At 37.4% G+C, this 18,950-nt stretch overlaps 1 protein-coding gene across 2 annotated transcripts; it reads left to right on the forward strand.

Annotated features, from left to right (window-relative positions):
- Positions 1-7: 7 nt before the first annotated feature.
- On the forward strand, positions 8-13,383 carry MRPL30 (mitochondrial ribosomal protein L30). 2 transcript variants are annotated; one of them, XM_058684400.1, is made up of 7 exons: positions 8-130; positions 4,348-4,425; positions 6,085-6,165; positions 10,559-10,705; positions 10,936-11,009; positions 11,088-11,247; positions 12,818-13,383. In XM_058684400.1, exons 1-6 carry the CDS (start codon positions 8-10, stop codon positions 11,218-11,220), a joined length of 636 nt encoding a protein of 211 aa, XP_058540383.1. In that variant the 3' UTR covers positions 11,221-11,247; positions 12,818-13,383. The 2 variants fall into 2 exon arrangements, with proteins under 2 accessions (XP_058540383.1, XP_058540382.1); XM_058684399.1 differs by lacking the exon at positions 12,818-13,383 and having other exon boundaries at positions 11,088-11,306.
- The last annotated feature ends 5,567 nt before the right edge of the window (positions 13,384-18,950 follow it).

An 18,950-nucleotide genomic window follows, 5' to 3' on the forward strand; every position in this document is an offset into this window, starting at 1 on the left:
TCTTTTTATGGCCTTGAAGGGGCGGGACGTGGCCGGAACTAAAGTGCTGGGGTTGACTATGAGTACGCTATATGAAGGCCGGGTTTGTGTGTTGCGCTTCGTGGGCGCCCGTCTGCTCTGCTTCCCCTCGGTGAGTAAGGTCAGGCTGAAGAGTATTTAGGAATATTGCATTTTTGCCAGGAGTGGGTACCTGGGAACGCCGTGGAGATGTGGATTGATTTTCCTATTGGATTCTGAGTTTGCGGGTCGTAATAACCTAAATGAATTTGCGCCCGTTCACTGTCCCTTGGGATCGCGAAAAGCCAGTGGTCGAGCGGATCCGGTTTCCCAGTTCCGGAGCCGCGCGGCTTGCTAAGCCCGGCTCTGGACCCGCCTAGGCAAGATAGTTTAGTGGGGCAGGGAATTCAGGGTTGTTTTGGCAGTTTTTGTGCTTCTGTTTATAACTAATTTCGGTTTCCCACTGGGGGTCCGCGTAACTTGAATTTTTTGTTAATGAGGATAAAAGCTTGCTGATTGCATCTTAGAAGGCAACACCTTCGGGAGTTTGCAGTTAAAATATTTACCATTTTACTAAAAGCTGTAATTTTGCAATCATGTTTTTGATCGCCGCCTACCCAGAGCTGCCTGTTTTGCATATTTTCGCCAACAGGCGCTGATGAAGACTGCCTGTTACTTTTTAGGCGTTAGGAATTAAACATTTTTTGCGTTCAGAGATATCGGTTAATTGAAAGGAAAATTCTATGTTGTGCGTTTTCAGTGTTTTCCTTCCTTTTGTCAGTAAGTAGGTGTCTAAAACTGTTCGGATATTAACTGGGGGCAAAAAGTAGAAAATCACCTTGGTAGCCTTCCCCTCATGGGTATGTTAATATTTTACTGATAGCTTTCCATAGTTTTTCTGTGTACACATATACAGTCACAGACATTTTCTTAATGGAAAAGGGATCATACTTCTCATGATGCATGTGTTTTCCTATTTTTGCAAGAGAAAAGCTACTGTACCGTAGAAGACAGTATAGTTGCTTCAAGGTCCAAGAGTTGTGTGAGTAATTATTACATTAACCTTTATTTTTTATTAAAACTTACAACTTTTCACTGTCACACCTTCTGAAGTCTGTAAATTAAACTTAATTCAGCAGAAATTGATAGCGTACCTACTACACAACAGGTGCTGCTCTTGGTAGATGCTTGGGATACATCTGTGAATAGATAGGGCACACCAAGAAAAAAAAATTTTTTTTTAATTTATTGTCCTTGCGGAATTAACATGTTACAGGGTGGAGACAGACAGTAAGCAACAAACCTAACAAACTATGTTAGAAGAGAAGCGCTATGGAAAGAAAATCCAGTGGAGTGAGGAGTGCTGACAATTGTGGGGGGTCAAAATGTTAAACAATGGAATCAGGATAGATCCCACTAAGAAGAGATTTGAGCACCTTATTTTAGCAATAAGGGAACTAACTATATGAATATCAGGAGCATTCCAGGAGAAAAAACAGTCCAGAGGAGCTTGTCTGCCTGGCAACTTCTAGGACCTGTAAGGGTGTCAGTGTGTATCCAGTGAGCAAGGGAGCAGTTGGAGATGAAGTCCTAGAGGTAGGGGTTAAGGACTGGCTATTACTCTGAGACATTGGAGGTTTTGGTTTTTTAATAAATAAGCTTTTTATTTTAGGATAACTTTAGGTTTACAGAAAAGTTGTGAAAATAGTAAAGTTCCTATATACCCCACATCCTATTTCCCCTTTTATTAACATCTTACATTAGTATGGTACATTTGTTAGAATTGATGAACCCGTATTATTACACTGTTAACTAAAGTCCATATTTCATTCGAATTTTCTTAGTGTTTACTAGATGTCCTTTTACCCCATTTAGTTAGTAGTCATGTCTCCTTAGGCTCCTCTTGATTATGGCAGTTTCTCACTTTCCTTGTTTTTGGTGATCTTGACAGTTTTATTTGAAGACATACTCCCATCATTTTGAGTTTTTAAGTAGTTCGTTTTCTAGTGCTACAAAGTACTCCAGGTTCATCTTAATATATTCCCTGTGGTAGCCCTATGATTAGCCATTTCTCAAAGGAGCCCTGGTTCCTTTTATTAGAGAATGCTAAGATCAGGCGCTGAGTGTGTTCATTGCTACTGGGATGCCATTCAGCTAACAGAGCTAACCCATATATATATATATATATATATATATATATATATATATATATACACACATTCATACCTGTGATTATTTCTATATCCATCAGTATCTATATTAAGCTAAACATGAGCTCAAACTCTCAACTTGTTTCATTGGATCACATGGATTATTCTAGCTTTCTCCTCTTATATGTTACCTTTCACTTCAACAGTGAGAAACCTGAATCATTGGAAGGTTTGGGGAAGAGGAGTTGACATGATTTGATTTGGGATTTTAATGAAATGGTTGCTGCTATGGAGAAGAGAGCTTATGGAAGTTGGACTGGAAACCGAAAGGCCCCTTAGGAGGCTTTTGCTGAAATCTAAATGATAAGAGAAAAGTAATAAAATGTGAAGCCAAATGAATTGGGTTAATATATAATGTTTAACTTAGGAGGAAGAAGTATGGTAGAGAAAATAATTTATCGTTACCTATTTGATTGCAGAGCCAGAGGATTAAATAAGCATCTCTTCTAAGGAAGCGTCAATACAAAATATATATAAACAACCAGCCAAGCAATGGCTGATGATTTGCACTAGATACTGATTTGAACTAGAAATTCTTATGCTGTATAGTAATCTTTGAAGTCTGAATGAGAGTTACGAAATTTTGATATACTTCTGAATTCTGAGTTGAGCAGACCATAGTTCTAACCCATTAATTGATTCAAACATTCATAAACAAACACTGGGTGCCTACTGTTCATCAGATACTGTGCTAGATGCTGAGAGTAGAAAATGAACAAGATAAAATTCTGGCTTTCATGGCACTAAGGATTTAGTAGTTGACTCTTCTAAAACTGATGCATAATTAATTTTGAGAGACTGGTTTAGTTGCTGAGAATTTTTCAAAAGTCTTGGCTCTTTTGATGGGACATCTTGCATTGATTCCCACAACTTCATTGTTTGTCCACATCACAAGAAAGACTTGATGAGCTTGAGTGAGCCAGAATCTGGTGGATTCACCGAAGTACAGCATTTACCCAATTTTAGTGTGTTAGGGTATTCTTATTACAACTTTGTAATATTTTCATAATAGCAAAAGCTACCATTTGTTGAGGGCTTCCTATGTACTAAAAACTGTTTTAGGTGTTTTTAGAATGGTTCATTTGGAAGGTAGGTATTATATTCTGTCCTTTTGAAAAAAAATTGAAACACAAATTAACCTATGAAAAATGTACATGTAGTTCATAAACCTTATCTTTCTGCTTTTGTATACATCAGTATAATTGGTTGTAATTATTGCCTGTCTAAATAAACATGACTTTTTTACATCATAGAAGCAATGCATATACATTAAGAATAGTTTAAAAATACAAGTATTCAAGAAAGAAAGTTATAGTTTACTTTTTAACAGAAAGGTATTATGATTTAGTGAAAATGCACTGGAGTAGGAATTAACGAGAATTGGGTTACAAACTATATGCTCCTTGGATAAGCTGGATGCCCTTGGATTGGATTGGATTGAAGGTGGATGCCCTTCGAAATGAATGAATTTTCATTTTCCACATACATAGGCTAAGGTGGTCAATTCTAGAGGCACCTGGGTGGCCCAGTTAGTGAAGCATCCACCTCTTGATTGCTCAGGTCATGATCCCAGGGTTTTGGGATCCAGCCACGCACTGGGCTCCATGTTAGGCTTTTGTGATTCTCTCTCTCTCTCTCTCTCTCTCTCTCTCCCCAGCTGACTGGCTCACTCTCAAAATACATAAATAAACATTTTTTTCTTTTTTTCTTTTTCTTTTTCTTTTTTTTTTTTTTAAAGAAGGTTGTCAATTCTCATTCTAGGAGTCTGGATTTCTTCAGTCCCTTCTAGTCCTTTCATTTTGTGATTTTATAACAAAGCATTCTTTATCTGTGCTCTTTGGTGAAGAAATGAACTAGTAGTGATTTCTTTGCCCATTTTTGTTGAATCAACCTAGTTTCTAACTCATCTGGCAAAAATGGAATGTGATTAATGTATAATTGCTACGTATGGTTTTGCTGAATTCTGAATAAAACATTTATTATAACTTCTTACTCATTGCATTAAAATAACTAGGATTTTACTGTTAAACTTCAGTCAAGTTTATAATTAACTTCTTTAGGTTTTTAATAATATGTAAGTAGGCACCTGTCCATTTCCAATACATATTTGACCCATGGATCTATTTTATGCTTGTCATAGCCTTTGAAGAGAACAGTCACCACACTCATGGCAGGGATTTTGCGCTCAATAGTTCAGAAGCCCCCAGATGGACTCCAAGTAAGTATTTCTTTTCAAGTATCATCTTTCTCTCTTTTTTTATTCCTTAAGAGTGATTTCTCTCTCTTTTGTAATTAACAAAGCAAACAGGCAAGTTAAACTGTACAAGTTCCTTTTTTTATATAGTGTTTTTTAGTGTTGAAGAGCAGTTTTATTTATGATTTATGATCTGCTGTTTTATCACTAAAAATTTAAAAACACAAAAGATCTTTTCCTGGAGAACATGCTGGTAAAAAATGGCCACTGTTGATTCCCCTTAATCTTTTTAAAGTTTTAGGTTTTTCCCTTCAATTATGAAAAGAGTATATTTCCAATCATAGAAAAATATGGAAGAGCAGAAAGAAGAAAAGTCCTCTCCCAGAGATCACTAATGTTTGTATTTTCATGAAATTCCTTCTATTCTTTCTTACAAAAATTGTAGCAGTACAGCCTAACCCATTCATGAGGGCCAGAGTCTAGATACAGACCTGCTGCTGGCCATACATTGGTGCTGACCAGTACATTGCCTTAACCTTAGATTAATCCTGTGTGGTCAGTATTATTTCCTTCTTAAATAGCTGAGGAAATTGACTCTCTGAGAGGATAAGTGTCTCATTTCTCACAAATGGTGAGCACAGAGCCAGGATTAGAAGCCCATGTTTTTCCTTTCTCTCCCTCATTCACTCCTACCTACTGTCTAGTTGTTTGTGGATCTCTGCAGGACAGAGAGGGCATGAAAGGAATGATTATTGCCCATCCAGAGGGGAGTTTCCTGATGGGAAGGATTGGCAGTGAATCCTTTTTCTTTAGCAGACTGAGAGCAACAGGACTGGAAGATTGTAGAAAGGGAATAAGAAATAGGAACTAGGAGTGTTGGCATTGTAGGGACTAGAAAGAAAATTGGCAACTCTTTTTCTTTTACATTGTATTGGTGAAGGTAAATTATTGCACATTGTCTAGAGCAGGCGTTGGCAAACTATGGCCTGCAAGTCAAATTCAGTCCACCTATTTTTGTAAATCAAGTTTTATTAGAACATAGCCATGCCTATTTGTTTACATATTGTTTGTGGCTGCTTTTACCTTACAGTGGCAGAGTTGAGACTTGACAATGGAAACCATACAGCCGTAAAGCTGGAAATATTTCCTGTCTTGTCCTTTATAGAAAAATATTGCCCACCCTGGTCAAGAAGTCTATATTTGACTCATATATGGAATTTAAGAAACAAAACAGATGAACATAGGAGAAAAAAGAAAAAAAGAGAGGCAAACCAGAAAACAGACTCTTAACTATAGGGAACAAACTGAGGGTTACTGGAGGGGATGGAAGCGGGAGGATGGGCTAGATGGGTGATGGGTACTAAGGAGGGCACCTGTCGTGATGAGCACTGGGTGTTGTGGAAGTGGGAATCACTAAATTCTACACCTGAAACTGATATTACACTGAATGTTAACTAACTGGAATTTAAATAAAAACTTGAAAAAAAAAAGAGAAGTCTATATGTGCTTTTTGCTTTATAATGTTAGTGGTAAGGTGAGATGTATTCACTTAGCTAAGGAGCTGAGATAAAGGTTTGATAATTATAGGTTAAATAAAAACAGACTTTTGTCACCTAAAAATTGGTGAGTATAGATTTCTGCACTAGCCAGAGTTTTTTAAAAAATGTTTTCTATCATGTTTAGACTGTAACAAAAGGTGTGGAGTCTCTCATTTGTACAGATTGGATTCGTCACAAATTTACCAAGTCAAGAATTCCAGATAAAGTAAGAACAAGGGTTTGGTGGGGTGGGGGTTAGCATTACTATTTTTTTAAGCATGTTATGTTTTCAAATGGTACCTATTTGTGTAATATTGAAAACTTTTACATTGAATTATTTGTGGATGTCCATGGTAGTATAGAGTTTAAATAACACATGGTAGAATTTATCTAGGTAATGATTCTTTTTTTTTTTTTTTAATGTGCCACTGGCCGTTGAAGTAGTGGGGTTTTATCATCTTAGTACCTGTTTATTCCTGCTTACGATTTTTGCCTTAATATTTTGTGTTTTCATATCACCATTATCCTCAGGAAAACAGTGGGTCTTCCTCCAGACTCTATCTCTGTGCTTCTTTGTGTTCACTTTATATATTGAGTATTGCAACTTGGGATCTTTGCGTTTTCTTTGCTATACTTATGTGTGCATATCATACTTTTGGAAAACACTGGCTAAGCCCCCTATTAACTTCCGTTTTATTTTGTTTAAATGAATAGACTTTATTTCTTACAGCAGTTTTTGGCTTATAGAAAAATTGAACAGAAAGTACAGAGAGTTCCCATATACTCCCTCCCCCAACATATATAGTTACCCTATAATTAACATTTTGTATTGGTATATATTTGTTAGAATTGATGGACCAGAATTGACAGATTATTATTAACTAAAGTCCTTAGATTGCATCGGGGTTTACTATCAGTGTTACACATTCTGTGGCTTTTGACAAATGCACAATGTCCTGGGTCATTAGGGAATCATACAAATAGTTTCATTGCCCTAAAAATCCTCTGTTCTTCACCTGTTCATCCCTCCCTCTCATCTCCCAACCCCTGGAAACCACTGATATTTTTCCTGTTTTTATAGTTTTGCCTTTTCCAGAATTTCTTATCGTTGGAATCATGCACACGTAATCTTTCAGACTGGTTTCGTTCACTTAGCAACATGCAGTTAAGGTTTCTTGACGTCTTGCCACCAGGATTGCTAGCTTTTTGTTAACTATACTTAGTCAAAAGAATGATAAATTGTGAGTTAGCTAAAACATATCTGGATAGAATTAAGGAAAAACACGAATTTGAAAGATCAAGTTATTTTCCATTAAAGTGGCTGGGGACTCAGAAATCAAACAAGTTTCTGGAAATAATGAAAGTTGCATTTTTATAACTTGAGTTGTATGGCTATGCAGTTCATTTCTTTTTATTACAAATAATATTTGGTTTTATGGATGTACTGTAGTTTGTTTAGCCATTCATCTCCTGAAGGACATCTTAATTGTTTCCAGTTCTTGACAGTAGTGAATAAAGCTGCTGTAAACATTTGTGTGCAAGTTCTTGTGGGGACATAAGTTTTCAACTCGTTTGAGGTAAGTACCTAGAAATGCAATTATGCAGTTGATGGAATATATGGAAAAGACTACATTTAGTTTTTAAAGTCTGGGTTTTTTTGTGTTTTTTTTTAACCCAATTTTTTGTATTGCAGCGAAATATATATACAGTGTACCATCTCAACTATTTTTAAGTGTACGTTACAGTGTTATTAAATACATTCATATTGTTGTGCAGTCATCACACCATCCATCTCCAGAACTCTTCATCTTACAAAACTGGAACTCTGTACCCATTAAATAATAACTCCCCAATCTCTTTTCCCCAGCCCTTGACAGCTACCATTCTCCTTTGATTTTTTTTTTTTAAGATAAAATAGTATTACCATTGACTATTTTGACACCTTTAATGTGCTTGATGTTCTTATATCAGAAACCTCTTTATTTTTCAAGTCATGGCTTTGCTGCTGCTATGCTTTCCACAACTGTATTGTCTTGTATCTTTTCATGTTTCTTAGTCTGTAAAGTTCTAGAATAAAAGGATAGATACAGACGTTAGCATTCCTTTAAAATGTGTAAGGCGTTGATTTTGATTGTCAGCTGTAGCAAATATGAAAATTCAAACTTCATGGAAATGATTCTGAGATGTGTATCTTCAGCCCATGCCTATCTTCTGAACTTATTCCTGTATTCTCACATGTTCCTAGACCCTGCCTTGTGGATAATGCAGAGGTATTTCAGGTTAAACATATTTAGAATCAAACTCGTCTTACTTTCCCTCCAAACAACCAAATGAAATAGGATGCTCGTCCTGTATTAGTTATATCAGTTAATGCTACCATCCTTTACCTGATTTCCCAAATCAGGGTGGAGCTGTGTCCATCTCAACCCCTCCTTTTCCTCCATTCACCACAAATGCATCTATTTTACTGTCCAAAGTCCCCAAATGAGTCCCTTTTCTGTTGCAGCTACTGTAGTTCAGGCTCTTAAACCAGGGCTGCAAGTTTCCTGGTACCAGTCTCCCATTCCCACTTCATTTTGTCCTCTTATAAGTATATTCTTTCTCAGTCCCTTAAAATTGTAGTCATATTGCTTCAAGTCTTCAAGAGCTCTGTATCCCTTCTGGAAATTTCTGAAGGCTCAGCACAGTTGAGCAATTTAACTTTATCCTCTACATTGCTTTTCATGTTTTTTTCTACTTGAGCCACACATTTACCCTTGGTTTTCCCAGATATTTTGTGCTCTTTACACTGTTTCTTTAAATCTTTGTTTTTCTTCAGCATGCCTGTCCCATCCTGTTTACCACCATTCTTCTCACCCTGCATCTCTTCAAAACCCCTAGAAAATACAAATGAGCAAAAAAAGCAAAAAGACACCCTGAATCCCACCACCTGGAGACAGCTTCCATATTCTTTTCTGTTATATGTTTTTAAAGATGTGAATCATCTCATGTAAAATGCTTCTTTAGCTGCTGTCTTCATTTAGCAATATAATGTGAGCCTCTCAGCAGATAAGTTTCTACAATATTATTTTATAATTAAATAATACCCTTTTTGGTCAAAGTGCCACCATGTGTGTGTGTCTGTGTGTCCATGTCCTTCCTTGGTCTGATTTCCCAGAGGTGATATGACTTGATCTAATGTCTTTGAGACCTTTATACATATATAAGTGTATGTATATGCACATATGTATATTACATGATTCTTAGAATCAGTCGTTATGTAGTGTATCCTGTGTACACACTCATGTACTTGGTACAGATGAAACAAATATGAGATCCTACTACACATAGTGGTGTGGAATTATTTTTTTCTCAAGAATGTATTATGGCCATCCTTCAATGTTAGTAGTTGCTAAGATAGTTAACCTTATTGGTTTTTATGGCAGCATTGTATCCCATGGGATACATCATAATTTATTCAGTTGTATCATATATTACTGGTTTTATTATTTTGTACTAGTTTTAATTCAGATGTATGCCTTGTAATTCCATTTATTCCAGTTATTCCATTTATTCCAGTTATTCTATGAGGAACATGGATGTGGCCTTTAAATTTTTCATTATTACAAATAGTATTACCATGTACCTCTTTATTTAGTACATTTTATATACTCAGGGAAGTTTTTTGTGTGATAGCTTACTAGAACCTTTTGAGTTTTTAGAGAATCATTATTAATGTCAGCTCTCTTGAGCTGTTTCTGACCCTTTGTAGGCAGTCATTTGTACTAACACGTACTCATGTGTTGTCATTGTAAGCTTATCTTTGATGCCCTGCCTGAATAGGGTGGAGGGATGCTACTGTGCCCCGCTTATCTGGTGCTAATACAGTCTCCTGGCATTTGAACTCTTTAATGTCCTTTGGTTACTCCCGCTTTGCTTTTAAAACAACAAAACAGGGGCGCCTGGGTGGCTCAGTCGGTTGAGCGTCCGATTTCGGCTCAGGTCACGATCTTGTGGTCCGTGAGTTCGAGCCCCGCGTCAGGCTCTGGGCTGATGGCCTAGAGCCTGGAGCCTGCTTCCGAGTCTATGTCTCCCTCTCTCTCTGCCCCTCCCCCATTCATGCTCCGTCTCTCTCTGTCTCAAAAATAAATAAATGTTAAAAAAAAAAATTAGGGGGCGCCTGGGTGGCGCAGTCGGTTAAGCGTCCGACTTCAGCCAGGTCACGATCTCGCGGTCCGTGAGTTCGAGCCCCGCGTCGGGCTCTGGGCTGATGGCTCGGAGCCTGGAGCCTGTTTCCGATTATGTGTCTCCCTCTCTCTCTGCCCCTCCCCTGTTCATGCTCTGTCTCTCTCTGTCCCAAAAATAAATAAAAAACGTTGAAAAAAAAAAATTAAAAAAAAAATTAAAAAAATAAAATAAAATAAATAAAACAAAACAAAGCAGTCTTTGCCTGTGTGATTTTTTTTTTCAGAGTATGCAATCCTTAGACTTTGTCTGAATAATCAGTTTGAAGATGAGGATTTCAGAAAGATTGGGGATGAGATCGTGACGTAGATTTTGGGGGGTGGTTAAGAAAGGAAAAGGAAATACATAGAAACTGTGTAATTGAAAACTTACCATTTATAATTCTTCTTTCCTAGGTATTTCAGCCTTCACCTGCAGATCATGAAAAATATGGTGGGGATCCACAGCACCCTCATAAACTACATATTGTTACCAGAATAAAGAGTACAAAAAGACGTCCATATTGGGAAAAAGATATAATAAAGATGCTTGGATTAGAAAAAGTAAGCAGCTGTTTAAGTCCTCTTAAGTTAGTTGTTTAAATTTGCTTTAAATTTTATAATTTTTAAAATTTAAGGTACATTTTTATTACTTCACTCATTTAAATGTATTATTTAGTGTAATTTATTTGAAAATTTGATTCAGACAAAATGAGTTTCACCTTAACATTTCACTGTAACATGGGACCATCTGCTTTGAAATGGATCCATAACCCTGTTTCCTTTGTTTATAGGCACATACTCCTCAAGTTCACAAGAATATACCTTCAGTGAATGCAAAACTGAAAGTGGTTAAACATTTGATAAGGTTTGTTGTTTGTTACTTCAGCTATTTAAAAAAGTGTATTACCTAGTATAATTCTAAAAGCATTTTCTTATGTCACAGAATCCAGCCCCTGAAGTTGCCGCAAGGACTTCCAGCGGAAGAGGACATGTCTAACACGTGCCTCAAGAGCACTGGGGAGTTAGTGGTGCGGTGGCATCTAAACCCTGTAGATCAGGAAGCAGTTAAGTCCTAATGCCAGAGCAGTTTCATATTTAAAAATGTAAATCATTTTTATTTAAAGATAGAAAGTGTTCTCATTAAAATATATTTTAAATTCTAGCCATTTTCACTGGCTAAACATGGTGTGATTTCTTTCTTATATAGGCTTGGAAGTTTCAGTACTGGTATTTGATTTAACTCTCTTTTCTGTCTGATAGTTTCACTGCAGAATGGGCTGGAGTGGTATTGTTTAAACATCTGGGTTCAGATGTCACCTTAGCAGTCACCATTGACTTGTTTAAAATATTGTTTTCTCTTTTAATTGAACGCAACAAATTCCTTGAGTGTCCCTTTGAGTGAGCACTGTGTTACGTGTTGGGGAAATGCACAGCAGACCAGAACATGGTCCCTGCCCATCAGGAGTTTAGTCTCTTGCTAGAGAACAGAAATTCGGCCACAGTTATTAAACATTGGGTGTAGCTAGATTGACTGCTTTGTGCTTTAGTGTCTATAAGTATATATGTAGAGTTGGCTGCATTTTATTCTTAAATTTAATACCAAAAATAGTATCTTTTTCTAATTATAAATCTGAATTGGCCCAAATTTTATTGATGTTCTTTGAGTTCCTAAGAAATCTCTGCCAACGGTTGAGGTAATATTTAAAAGATGAGAAAGAAGGGAGAAATCTTTTAGGGAGAATTGTTTTATTTCCCCCCCCCTTTTTTTCCCCCTATTTCAGATACCTGGAGGGGTTGGGAGAAGTAAGAATTGTAGGACAGGTTCAATAGTGGGAAGTTTTGTGGCAGCTAATCAAAGATGATGGTGAAGAATCTCTGAATTCTAGTTGCCTATTTCCCTTTGTCTTTTGTGAGGCTTAGTTTGGGCAACAATAACATTGGCATACTACTCATAATTTGTGTAGTATTCATCCTGTCATAGGTCTTGATGTTTTAGAGCATTCAGAATTGCTACCTGAAATGAGCCAGATATCATTAATTACTAAGCTTAAATGCAATTACAGTTTCAATTCCACAATTATGAAATATCTAGTATATGTAAGGCCTGGAAGAGACGTTAAAGCCAGAGGACACTAACTTTAGAGAGCTCATTCTAGTTAGAGAAACCTGTATGCTACAACAAAATGTGTCCTTGCTGGAGGTGGTTTGAGGATAGCTGTGTTAATAAAAGCTGGTCCCTGCTAATTTATTCCCATCTCTTTCACTATACTAATATTAATGTTTAAAATGGGGAAAAGAACATTGGTTAATTTTTACCCAAAGATTCTAATAAAGTTTAGGTAAGTAATTTTAACCTCAACAGTCCATGACTAGAAAAAAGGACCTAAATGTTAAGTTGAATATTTGTAAGTAAAATTGTCTATAAGGAGAAAAGTATAAGGCACACATGGGTATAAGCTAGTGCATTAGTTTTCTATTGCTGTGTAACTAATTACCACAAACCCAGTTGCTTAAAGCAACACGCACTTAATCATCCCACTGTTTCTGTGGGTCAGAAGTCTGGGCTTAGCTGGGCTTAGTCACTTACGGTCTCACAAGGCTGAGTTCTCCTCAGCCTTGACTGGGAAAGGATCTGCTTCCAAGCTCTCTCATTTCATTTGCTTGTGATTGTAGGATTCATGGCAAGTTGTTTCTTCAAAGGCAGTCAGTGTTGAAGAGAGAAACTAGCAAGATGTGTGCTAATGAGGGAGCACAAGGCAAGCTGACAGACCACAAACACCCCCTACAACCCAACCAGGTGGGATATGTGTGAGACTCCTCAGGCACTCCTGGCTGCCCAAGAACAAAGGAGAGCGGAAAACAAAAGGTTAACTGATAGAGATCATAGTCCTTCAGGACCTAGGTCTCCGCTAGCCCTCCACAGTGGGAAACAAAGGCAGAAGGAAATGGCAGATAGAACTCCAGTCCCTTGTAACATGCAGCCCATTGACAAATACTTGAGGCTGGCAGAGTAAAATGTTTCTTTAGGAACACCCTACTGTCTTAATGTTTTGCTAGAAGGAAAAACAGCCTTAGCTTGACAATAGCTAGGCCTCCAGTGTCCTGTGAGTCTTTAGCATATGAAAATCTCCCTGGAAACTTCCCCTGGACTTTACCTCCCCCAACCCCATAGTATATAATCAGTCTTTCCTCATCGTCCAGGGCAGGGTACTTAAATAAAATCACCTTTTTGCACCAAAGATGTCTTCAAGAATTCTTTCTTGGCCATGGACTCAGGACCCTGTGAATCCCACTAACACCTCCAAAAACCTCATCATGTGCTATACTCTTAGGTAATCATGCAAATGTAGTCATGTACATTCCATCACCTTTGTTGCATTCCATTGGTTAGAGGCAAGTCATAAGTCCAGCCAAACTCAAGGAAGAGGGGAATTACACAAATGTATGACTGCCAAGAGGCAAGGATCCTGGGGGCCTCCTTAAAGATTACCTGCAAGCATGGTAAGTCCATCCCCAAGTAGACCCATGGAAATCCCCATATTGTCATTCCTTTGCTTCATATCATTTCAAAACCTTTTAAGGACTTCTTGCTTAGTTTTGTCTTTGGGTCTCCGAGAAGTTACCTGAGCGCTAGCACTACTTTTAAGGACCATTCCAGTTCTCTTGACATCTTCTCAATCTAAACTTGCACCTCTTCCAGGGGCATCTTTTGTCATCGCAATACTAATACTTAGCATCCTAACTAGCACAGTTTCACCAAGAGCAGTTCCACCAAGTGGAATTGCACTGGCCATTTTGAGGAGCTTTTGACACAAATAATAAGATGGTGCATTTAGGAGGTACCTTACAACAAAAAAAGCGAAGAAATCCCATGAAGAGATTATTTGTCCTGTTTTTCTAAAAAAGAGATAATTTTGCTTAATATAGGTGGTATCCTCTCCTTCCCAAACTTCCAGGAGTAACAAGTACTGGTTTTTTGATCACACAGCTTGATAAAATTTTCAAGGGTCCAAGTTACTGTCTAAACCATCTGTCACTCTTTATATATGTATATACATCAAAACTTTTCTCTGGGGCGCCTGGGTGGCGCAGTCGGTTAAGCGTCCGACTTCAGCCAGGTCACGATCTCGCAGTCTGTGAGTTCGAGCCCCGCGTCAGGCTCTGGGCTGATGGCTCGGAGCCTGGAGCCTGTTTCCAATTCTGTGTCTCCCTCTCTCTCTGCCCCTCCCCCGTTCATGCTCTGTCTCTCTCTGTCCCAAAAATAAATAAATAAATTTAAAAAAAAAAAAACTTTTCTGCATCTAAACTTTTCTCTCTTGGGGCTCCTGGGTGGCTCAGTCGATTAAGTGTCAGACTTCGGCTCAGGTCATGATCTCATGGTTCATGAGTTCGAGCCCCACAAGAGGTTCTGTGCTGATAGCTCAGACCCTGGAGCTAGCTTCAGATTCTGTGTCTCCCACTCTCTGCCCCTCCCTCCCTCATGCTCTCTGTCTGTCTGTCTCTCTCTCTCAAATAAATAAACATTAAAAAAAATTTTTTAATAGATGAATAATTCTTCATATTCTGTTCTCTAATTGTCTTCATTGTATGGAGAAAAAATTTGTTGGTCACTTAAGTTAAAGATAATATAAAGTGTTAAGAATGTTATATGTTATACTAATTGTTAACACTTTATATATTATAAACAATATAAATCAGGTACAATAATTACAGAGAAATACAAATATGTATGTAGCATAATGAATATGATTTACTCCTTATTAAGATGGTAAATTTAATATGTATACTTTTTTTTTCTTTTAAGTATTTGAGAGAGAGAGCGTGCGCTCACACAAGAGAGAGCAGGAGAGGGATAGAGAGAATCTCAAGCAGGCTCTGTGCTGTCAGCACAGAGCCCAACACTGGGGCTCAATGAACTGTGAAATCATGAAATCATGGCCTGAAATCAAGAGTTGCATGTTCAACTGACTGAGTCACCCAGGTACTCCTACATCTTTTATTTAATATAATTATAAATTATACTTTTTTTTTAAAGTTTATTTATTTTGAGAGAAAGAAAGGAGAAGCAGAGAAAGAATCCCAAGCAGGCTCTAAGCTCAGCATAGACCTGAGGCAGGGCTCGATCCCATGACCATGAAATCATTACCTGAGTTGATACCAAGAGGTGGACACTTAACTGACTGAGCCAGCCAGGTGCCCCTGACAAATTCTATTGTAAAGCAATAGATACAAACTTAGGTTTATTAAATATAAATGTCCATGCCTAAATACATATAAAGGTATATTAACAAATTATTGCAATCTGCATGAATAATGTAAAATAAAGGTAAAAATCAAGTTTGAGTAAACCAAGGTATTTTTGTCTAGAGAATCATTATTTCCTACTTTATTTTTTTTAATTTTTTAAATAAATTTATTTATTTTGAGAGAGGCAGAGATAGCACAAGTAGGGGAGGGGTAGGGAGAGGGAGGGAGAGAGAATCCCAAGCAGGTTTCGCACTGCCAGCTTGGAGCCCAATGTGGGGCTCGAACTCACAAAACTGCAAGATCATGACCTCAGCCGAAACCAAGAGTCTGTTGCTAAACTGACTGAGCCACCCAGGCACCCCTTTTTCCTATTTTAGATACTTAGCACATATCTTGTCCTCTCTCAAAACTATTCTTGATTTTGCCTTTCCCAAAGTCATACCCAAATTTGAAACAGTAAAATTATTAAGATGTATTTTATTCTTAAACTGTCTATGGATTTTCTTTCTTTTTTTAATTTTTTTTTATGTTTATTCATTTTTGAAAGAGAGAGACAGAGCACAAGTAGGGGTGGGCAGAGAGAGGGGGGACACAGAATCTGAAGCACTCTCCAGGCTCTGAGCTGTCAGTACAGAGCCTGACGTGCGGCTCAAACTCACAAACTGCGAGATCATGACCTGAGCTGAAGTTGGGCACTCAACCAACTGAGCCACCCAGGTGCCCCTGCCTATGGGTTTTCTAAAGTGGCCATCAGATAACAAAGATTTGCTGTTCACCACATAAAAGTAAAAGCAGTAGGGATGATTGTCTAAAAATTCTCCAAACTTGAGTTCAAAATGATTATGAGCATTTTTGTCTACCAAACTTAGTATTGACAGAAATCTGACAACTTAGAAAGAGTTGATCTCTCTAGATTAATTACATATAAGTAAAGTCTATTAAATATCTTTTAATGAATATACATTTTTTCAAGTTAAAAGAAATATGATTGGACACAAAGATACAATAACTACCTTCCAAAAGATTGTTTCCATTCTAGACTCACAAATTCTCCCCTCTCTCCACCCCCTTTCCTTTCATTACAAATCTGAACAAGCATTAGGGAACTGATTCAATTAAACGGAAATCATCAGAGGCCCATTGCTGTATTTAATCTTGTTATATCAGTAGCCAAGACATATACATCCACCTTGTTAAGAACTGTAGCAGCAAAAAAAGTGTGAAAGCTTCAGTTGATTTGGTTCTAGGGTCTCTACTACACTTAATAGTACAGACTCTTCCACTGACAACTAACTTGATATTTTTTGGCGAGTCCCCTGACGTATGAAGTGTTGTTTTGGTCTCTTTATACATCACTGTCCAATACTGCAACACTCAAAACCCTATTACCTCTCTCCTATGGGTCTGTGGTGTCATGCATTAATCTAAGAAATTCAGACAAAAGGACCAGCCCTCTGACAGCATGGACCCTAAATACATTCCTGTTGGGATGTTAAATTATTTTTCCATTGTATTTATTAAATTCTCTGTCTGTTTAGTCTGTCTGTATTCATGCTCGTTCTACTCTTTTCCCTGAGGTTAAAGAAATCATGTGTTTTTCTTTCTCATCTCAGGTTTGAGGAGTTACTACTTTTGTTCAAACTTGTCCCCCATGACACTTTGTCACTAAGATCCACATCTCATTTATTGCCTTGTTCTCTGGTTCAGAGATAATGGAGTTCTTAGAGAGGGTCTCGGAGCCACTGACAGGGACTGGTACTTTTATTAAGGCATTTTCTTATTTACAATACTAATTTGGTAAAATCTGCCTGAATGCCATGTTTCAACTTAGTACAATGCAAGAAACTACCTTTCCATAGGATGAAATATAGAATAGGACTTGGAAAGGCCCCTCAACCAAAAACTCCCTCCCATCACTGTTAGGGAGTCTGACATTCCTCTATTAGAAATGCAGTCATTTAAAGAAAAAGCAAAATTGTCTTTATTTTCAGATGACATAATTTTACACATAGAAAAATTCTAAAGACCCCCCCCCACCAAAACTGTTAGATCTAATAAACAAATACAGTAAAGTTGCAGGATTCAAAGTCAACATACAAAAAACTCAGCGTTTCTATTAAATTATCTGAAAAAGAAATTGTTACAATCTCATTTACAATAGTCAAAAACAATAAAATACTTAGGAATAAATTTGACCAGAGAGGTAAAAGATCTCTGCTCTTAAAACCACAAAACATTAATGAAAAAAAATCAAATAAGACCTAAATGGAAAGATATTCTGTGTTTATGAACTGGAAGAATTAATGTTAAAATGTCCACACTATTCAAAGGCATCTATAGATTCAATGCAATCTGTATCAAAATTCCAATGGCATTTTTTTTTTTTTTTACAGATATAGAGAAAATAATCCTAAAATGTACATGGAACCACCAAAGACCCAGAATAGCCAAAGCAATCCTGAGGGAAAGAAAAGTGGGAGGCATCATACTTACTCATTTCAAGCTATATTACAAAGCAATAGTAATCAAGCAGAATAGTACTGGCATAAAATAAATGTATAAACCAATAGAACAGAATCGAGAGCATAGAAATAAGCCCATGCATATACAGCCAACTGTATTTGACAAGGGAGCCAAGAACACTCAATGGGGAAAAGACAGTCTTTAATAAATGGTGCTGGGAAACTTGGATATTCACATGTAAAAGAATGAAACTAAATCTTTATCTTAACACCACTCGCAAAGAATTAACTCAAAAGGGATTAAAGACTCAAATGTAAGACTAGAAACCATAAAACTAGAAGAAAACAGGAAAAAGGCTTGACATAGGTCTTGGCAATGACTTCTTGGATATGATACCTAAAATGCAACAAAATCGATGAACAAGTGGGACTACATTAAAAAGCCTCTGCACAGCAAAGGAAACCATCAACAAAATGAAAAGACAACCTGTGGAATGGAAAAAAATATTTGCAAACCATATACCTGAGAAGGGGTTAGTATCCAAAATATGTAAAGAGTCCTACAACCCAATAGCAAAATAAATAGTCCAATTTTAAAACTGGGCCAAGGGCCTGAATACACATTTTTCCAAAGGGGATCTATGAATGGCAGGTACATGAAAAGGTGCTCAACATCACTAATCATTAGGGAATGCAAATCAAAACCACAATGAGTTATCTCATATTAGAGTATATACCATCAGGGGGCGCCTGGGGTGGCTCAGTGGTTAAGTGTCAACTTTGGCTCAGGTCATGATCTTGCAGTTTGTGAGTTCAAGCCCCACATCAGGCTCTACGCTGACCACTCAGAGCCTGGAGCCTGCTTTGATTCTGTGTCTCCCTCTCTTCCCCTCCCTGACACTGTTTGTCTCTCTCTCTCTGTCTCTCTCTCTCTCAAAAATAAAACATTTTTTAAAAAAGCTATCATCAGAAATATAAGAGATAACATGCTGCAAGGATGTCCAGAACATTGTTGGTGGGAATGTAAATTTGTACAGTCACTATGGAAAACAATATGCAGTTTCCTCAAAACACTAAAAATTGAACTACCATATGAT

The sequence above is a fragment of the Neofelis nebulosa genome, chromosome 9 (genome assembly GCF_028018385.1).
Source record: "Neofelis nebulosa isolate mNeoNeb1 chromosome 9, mNeoNeb1.pri, whole genome shotgun sequence".
NCBI classification, from domain to species: domain Eukaryota; kingdom Metazoa; phylum Chordata; class Mammalia; order Carnivora; family Felidae; genus Neofelis; species Neofelis nebulosa.

Excerpts from the sequence above, each read along its gene's own strand:
- MRPL30 (XM_058684400.1), top strand. The coding sequence starts at position 8 with ATGGCCTTGAAGGGGCGGGACGTGGCCGGAACTAAAGTGCTGGGGTTG. Across the intron at positions 4,426-6,084 it reads AGCCCCCAGATGGACTCCAA|ACTGTAACAAAAGGTGTGGA; the intron begins GTAAGTATTTCT and ends TATCATGTTTAG. Across the intron at positions 10,706-10,935 it reads AGATGCTTGGATTAGAAAAA|GCACATACTCCTCAAGTTCA; the intron begins GTAAGCAGCTGT and ends CTTTGTTTATAG.